General features: G+C 41.8%; 1 protein-coding gene across 2 annotated transcripts in view; it reads left to right on the top strand.

Moving 5' to 3' along the window:
• The window catches only part of LTO1 (LTO1 maturation factor of ABCE1), a 34,108-nt gene that overhangs the window by 13,802 nt on the left and 12,935 nt on the right, over positions 1-7,371 (top strand). For both annotated transcript variants that reach the window (XM_089684574.1, XM_089684575.1), the window contains exon 3: positions 1,922-2,027. In XM_089684574.1, coding sequence (XP_089540700.1) covers positions 1,922-2,027 — 106 coding nt within the window. The remainder of the gene's footprint in view (positions 1-1,921; positions 2,028-7,371) is intronic.

Below are 7,371 nucleotides of genomic sequence, written 5' to 3'. Positions count from 1 at the left end.
ATTTATTTTACAATCAATTCCTCCAGATAGCAGCAATCAATCTATAGTAAACGCACATGAACGATATGCCATAAATGGGATCAATATGTAGGACACTAATGTAATGTATGTCCATAACTTATGGATCACATCTCTGTTTTCCCCATGCAATCTTATAATCCGTTCAATCAAAATATGATCGTATCCATGAGCAAATCATCTCTGTGCACCTGATAGAATAGCTCTGGCAGACGTTGCACACGCTACCCCGCTACTGTTATCATGGTAATGGCACAACAATATGGAGGCACATAGGACTACAACAGGACTCATCCATGTCTGTTCAAAAACTAACTAAGCCTTGGTTCACACCAGGTGTGGCTTTGAAGCCGCAAAGCTGATCAGTGTGACTTCATGTGGAGCTTGCAGACATTTGTGCAACTTCATAGACACATGACAATGCAAGTCGCACCTGAAATTGCACAAAAATACTGCAAGTGCTTTTTCAAAGTCGCAGCGACTCAAGTTGCACCAATTTTGAATGGTTCCATAGCAGCAAATAGGATGCAACTTTTTAAGTCGCATGACAAGTTGCACCGGGTGTGAACGAGGGCTTAAATTATCATTGTAAGATGCAATGTAGATAGTGAACCTTCCCTCTGTCCGTGTGGTATCCTACATGGTCTTCTCTCACTGTATGGGCTTGTCTGCTTCTTTTTTTTGTTTATGTTGGATAAAGTAAAGCTGGCCATACAATAATCCTTTTTTTTTTTTTTTTTTTTTCAACCAGCAGGTTTAATGAAAAAAAAATGAACCCCATTCACATCACTGCCTCTGTGCTATTGTGTTTTGACAGCGGGGAGTGTTCCCTGCCATCAGGGCAGACTGTTCAGTGTTGTAGGCTATAGATGACAGCACTGATCGATTGGGAAAAACCTGACAGGCTGGTTGTACAGAAGGCGATCGGTTTCCCTGGTGAACCAGCCAAATTTCGATCCTTGTATGGCTGCCTTAGGAGAGGGCTTCAAACTGATATTAAAGGCTGATTATTTTTTTTTTAACAAATATGTCATATCTTCCTGCTCTCTGCAGTGGTTTTGCACAGAGCAGCCTCGTTTCTCCTACTCGGGTCCTGCACCAGCACTCCTGGCCCCTCCCTCCTGCCAAGTGCCTCCAGAGTAAGAAACTTGCTATGGGGGCACCCAAGCTTGCTTGCTCCTGAGTCGCTGCTGTCCAGTCACATAGAGAATGGCACGGCCCTGCCCTGACTCTCTCCTCATTGGCTCACTGGCTGTGGTTGACAGTAGCGGGAGCCAATGGCCCCCACTGCTTTCTCAGCCAATGAGGAGGGAGAGACCCCAGAGAGCTGCTTCTCTTCTGCACATCACTGGATCGAGATAGGGCTCAGGTAAGCGGGGGGGAGGGGGGCTGGAAGGGCTGCTGCACACAGAAAGTTGTTTAGCTTCATGCATAGAATATATGAAGGTAAAAAACCTTGAGCCCTTACAACCACTTAAACCACAGATGTCAAACTGGTGGCCCTCTAGCTGTTGCCAAACTACAAGTCCCATGAGGCATTGCAAGATTGACAGTTACAAGCATGACTCCCAAAGGCAGAAGCATGATGGTACTTGTAGTTTCGCAACAGCTGGAGGGCCACCAATTTGACACCCCTGATAACCCCTAATTCATCTGTGCCCATTGGAGAGATGTCTACTCACTTTATGTCCCATAGCCACAACAGCAAGTGGGAGAAAATTCCTCTAAAATCAGGGAATCCCTGGTTGTCACCAGAACTAGTGTCCTCATTTGAGGATATCCCAACTGTTCCTGTTCTGGGGTCCAAAAATTTGGAATTTTCTTTCACTTCCACTCTCGGTAAGAAACTGGTACTTTTCTTTTCTTGACTGGTCTAACTTCTTTTGTGTTCTGTCATCTGTAGGTACCGTGGGGAGGGATACGAGGAGGGCTTTGCCGAAGGAAATCACGTTGGAGAATCGGAAGGCAAACAGTATGGCGCAGTTTATGGGGCAAGAGCCGGATCAGAGGTAAATTTCTCCACTTAGTCTAAACCTAGTCCCAGCCCCCGCAGAGCAATGATTGATTGAACACTTTGCTTGGCTATGGAACTATGGGTGGATATCCATCAGTCAGCAGTATATGTAATAATACCAATCCTGAGCAATGGTACACTGTTCTAATTGGAAGGAGTTGCATGGCACAACAACGTCGTTCTCAAGAAAACGTGAATGAACTTTGTTTGCCCTCGTCTAGTTGTTTCCTGAATTGTTAGTCTTATGATTGCCAGCTTTAGTGCTTTGACACCAAATATAGATACCTTGTCAGTACACCATGTGCTTCTCATTCTTTAATTATAGCTCCTTGGTGTCAGGCTGTGTCCTTCCCAGCCTTACTTTCATTGTGGGCGGGGATTGACCTTTGTCTGTCTAGCCACTTTTTTCACTCACTGGATACATCTAGTTTAAAACATTTTCACTTCAGTAAATGTGCAAATCATTCCTTTTTTTTCAACAAAGCTTCATAAAGAGTTGGACTCCATGCACACTAGCATTTTTTTTTTAAAGCACCTAGAAGCTATTATGAGCATTTTTTTCTGCTCCTGGAAGCTCAGTAGTTTTATCCTATGTGTCCATGCACACTATTTTTAGCCTAGTAGTGTTTTTCAAGCTTCAGCATTTAGGAGCAGAAAAATTATTTTTGGGAGTGTTTTTCCAACAGTAAAAAAAGGCTACTAAAATTCTCCTAACAGCTTTTTTCTAGCTTTTTTTTTTCCCATGTACTGTAAAAACACTAATAAACCGCTAATTTCCTAAACGCTACTAAAAATGCTATTACAAGTGTTTTTTATCCAGCGTTTTTTGAGCTTAAAAAATGCTAGTGTATATAGAGCCCTAAGGGATTGCTGTACCTTTTATTGAGGTTGTCCTTTAATGAATCCCCCACCACTCAGGGTCAGCCTGCCTGGTTGAATCCTTGCCATCCTCCATATTCCAGCATTTATCACGTGCAGTCCTGCTTGGCACCACACAACTTTTCAATGGAAACATTTCTAGCCAGGTCCCTCCTGGCCTTGTTCATTCTTAGGGCCTGCGCTGACAAGCTTTTTTCACTTTCAGATGGGTTTTGCATTTCCAAAAAAGTTTACGGGAATGCCAAACTTGCTTGAAGCAGGTCAAATGCAGGTCGGAAGTAAACAAGAGGGAATCTGCCTGGTTTTGTTTACCAATGGTTTGGGAAATCCTGGAGGCGAATCCCATTGAAATCTAAAGGAGATGAATCTTGTTAGTAAGTTCTGGCCATTTTTAGGACTAAAGTTGGCCATGCACGTATAGATTTTCGTTCGAGAATTTTCTTTTCAAGAATATTCGTTTTATTTTCTAAACTTTGGTGGGGTCAAATCGATGCTTGTTTTCGACAGCAGTGAAGGGAACATTCGAAGGGGTAGGAAGGAAAACTTTTCTCGATCAAACGAATTTTCAGCCAGTATATGTGGTTATCATTCAGAAATTACATTCATTCCGAAAAGCTGCAATGCATCCAGAAAGTATTCACAGCTCTTAACTTTTGCCACATTTTGTTATGTTACAGCCTTATTCCAAAATACTTTAAATTCATTTTTTCCCTCAACATTCTACAAACAATACCCCATAATGACAACATGAAAGAAGTTCGTTTTGAAATCTTTGCAATTTATTAAAAATAAAAAACTAAAAAAAAACCCCCAAGTACATAAGTGTCCACAGCCTTTACTCAATACTTTGTTGAAGCACCTTTAGCACCAATTACAGCCTCAAGTCATTTTGAGTATGATGCTACAAGCTTGGCACACCTATTTTTGGGCAATTTCTCCCATTCTTCTTTGCAGTACCTCTCAAGCTCCATCAAGCTGGATGGGGAGCGTCGGTGCACAGCCATTTTCAGATCTCTCCAGAGATGTTCAATCGGGGTCAAGTATGGGCTCTGGCTGGGCCACTCCAGGACATTCACAGAGTTGGCCCGTAGCCACTCCTTTGTTATGTGGGCTGTGTGCTTAGGGCCGTTGTCCTGTTGAAAGATGAACTGCCGTCCCAGTGTAAGGTCCAGAGCGCTCTGGAACAGGTTTTCATCAAGGATGTCTCTGTATATTGCTGCATTCATCTTTCCTTCAACCCTGACTAGTCTCCTAGTTCCTGGCACTGAAAAACATCCCCACAGGATGATGCTGCCACCACCATGCTTCACTGTAGGGATGGTATTGCCCAGGTGGTGAGCGGTGCCTGGTTTCCTCCAGACATGACGCTTGTCATTCGGGCCAAATTGTTCAGTGTTTGTTTCAATAGACCGGGGAGTTTTGTTTCTCATGGTCTGAGAGTTCCTCAGGTGCCTTTTGGCAAACTCCAGGCGGGCTGCCATTTGCCTTTTATTGAGGAGTGGCTTCCGTCTGGCCACTCTACCATACAGGCCTGATTGGTGAAGTTCTACAGAGATGGTTCTTCTGGAAGGTTCTCCTCTCTCCACAGAGAAACGCTGTAGCTCTTTCAGAGTGACCATCGGGTGCTTGGTTACCTCCCTGGCTAAGGCCCTTCTCCCTCGATCAATCATTTTGGCAAGGTGGCCCGCTCTAGGAAGATTCCTGGTGGTTCCAAACTTCCATTTACGGATGATGGAGGCCACTGTGCTCATTGGGACCTTCAATGCTGCAGACATTTTTCTGTACCCTTCCCCAGATCTGTGCCTTGATACAATCCTGTCTCGGAAGTCTATGGACAATTCCTTGGACTTCATGGCTTGGTTTGTGGTCTGACATGCACGGTTAACTGTGGGACCTAATATAGACAGGTTTATGCCTTTCCTAATCGTCCAATCAACTGAATTTCCTACAGGTGGACTCCAATCAAGTTGTGGAAACATCTCAAGGATGATCATTGGGAACAGGATGCACCAGAGGTCAATTTTGAGTGACATGGCAAAGGCTGTGAATACTTGGGTACATGTTTTTTTTTTATTTTTAATAAATTGCAAAGATTTTAAAACAAACTTCTTTCACGTTGTCATTAAGGGTTATTGTTTGTAGAATGTTGAGGAAAAAAATGAATTTAATCCATTTTGCAATAAGGCTGTAACATAACAAAATGTGACAAAAGTTAAGCGTTGTGAATACTTTCTGGATGCATTGTACATGTGTATGGCCAGTTTAATAGCAAAGCTATTGTCAAAAGAACGCATGGGAAGCTGGGCACCGCCATGGAGGTCATGTAACATTTCCAGAAAACGTTTTTTCTGTGGTCTTTTCATGCAGCTTTGAAGGGAGGCATTGAAAATACACAAACTCTTTAAAGGTCAATAATCAATAGAGAAGATGGGACTTTCTGGGTGCATAGACATGAATACCACACATAAAAAGTTATATAATTTTTATTTCGTATTTGGTAAAACAAGAAAGGAAAAGATACAAAAACATAAAAACAATTTCAATTCTAAGAATACCAACTGAGATTCAGACTTGGTTAGGTAAATGTAGTATACTCCCTACATGTTTTGCCCTCACGGGCTTCTTCAGGGGCGATTTTTGAGTACATTTCTTCCGCCAAGGCAGTCCTGGATGGGAAAGCTCGGAGCTAGAAGAAAATGACCTAAAAAATCTTAATTGGCCTACACGTCCAAAACAGTTGTAGAGGATATAATGGGCATCAGATATCATCTGTTAGATGCTTTAGGATGTATAGGTATAACCTAACAAAGATTTATTTGACCTATATGTTCACAACCATAAGAAAGGAAACAATGGACATCAAACATCCATCTATGGAAATTGCAGAGAAATATGGAAATATGTTCTGTCTAGAGGTATAATTGGCCTACAATGTCCACATAGGGTTGAATAATATAATGGGCATCATATATCCATCTAAGCATAATGGGATTAGTTGAAGAATATATAATGGGCATCAAATATCCATCTGTTAAATATTGCAATTCAAGTAGCAAGGAAAATGTAGGGAAAAGGGATTTTAATTGAGGATCACTTTTCAATTCCACCACCAGATATCAGTAAAGGACAAAAGTCCAGACGATATTAGTTCCGTTCAGATCCAATACAGCCTCCAAGATACTCAGTGTGCACTGGTGATTAGCAGAAAAAAAAATTTTAACGGATGTGGTGCAATAATCATATCTGGTCACTCGCTCGCCACTTCACTGTTTCTTTAAAGGTCAACTCTGTCTTTTGCACCATGTTACATGCATTTTTAGGAGGTAATATGTAACATGATGCAAATGTTAATTCAACCCCCATGAGATATGTGAATGGATGAACTACAAGTCCTGTCTGCCACTGCAGCAGATGGACTCATAATTCTGAATGGATTACTGCACTTAACGTCTTTTGACACTTCCTCCAGCTCCCCAAAGGAAAGGCTTGGTATAGGCATGAAGCTTGAGGAACAGTCTGCAGGAGCCTGGTATTGCACTTCTGATCCAAGGATTGCGAATGCAAGGCTTTGCAGGCATCTGTGAAAAAATAATAAATGCACAATTTTTTTTTAGCAAATATATGTGCACTTACAGTGATACCAAACACACACTGTTTAACCAGTTTCTCTCCGCCCTATAGAATAGTAAGAATTATAGAAAAGGTATGAAACTTAGCTCTGTGGAGTTTAGCGATAGTTCAGTCTAGGTCACAGCCCCAGATCCTCGTATGTGTATTTCTTAAATTGCACATCAAGCCATTCATGACAGGACAGCACTGTGAGGTTTAACTTACTCAGCTCTAACGCAGCAGTATATTGAAGAAATCCTAACAGCCAGCCACCCCTTTCTGTTATCTCCTCCTTTCAGGAAAGTCCTTGTATTCCTTTCACAGAATAAGGCACATTCTGCAATTAAAGGGAGAGGCAGATGAATGACAGGATCCTCTCTCCTATTCACAGAACACATCAAGACTTCTGTTTGATCTCTTCATTTTGCAATTTGAAGGAAATTGGGTTCACATGACTTGCATTTTTTTTGTTATTCGACAATGTGATGGGGCAGGTAAAGGGGATGCTGTAGCAATGTGATGTGGATGCATGTACCAGCCTTATATCTTTTATGACTCCCCATAAGGAATGTACCTTTATCTGTCTGTTAGGCTTAGGAGCATTACAAGTTTTATACACACATCAGTGGAATTAAAATGTACAGTGAGTGTATGTGTATACAGTATCTCACAGAAGTGAGTACACCCCTCACATTTTTGTATATTTTATTCTATATTTTCATGGGACAACACTGAAGAAATGACACTTTGCTGCAATGTGACGTAGTGAGTGTACAGCTTGTATAACATGTAAATTCGCTGTCCCCTCAAAATAACTCAACACACAGCCATTAATGTCTAAACCACTGGCA

The sequence above is a fragment of the Staurois parvus genome, unplaced genomic scaffold (genome assembly GCF_062004578.1).
Source record: "Staurois parvus isolate SC_StPar_1 unplaced genomic scaffold, SC_StPar_1.0 ptg000350l, whole genome shotgun sequence".
Classification (NCBI taxonomy): Eukaryota; Metazoa; Chordata; class Amphibia; order Anura; family Ranidae; genus Staurois; species Staurois parvus.
The sequence above is the reverse complement of the archived record's forward strand: the minus strand, read 5'-3'. Positions and strand labels throughout refer to the sequence as shown.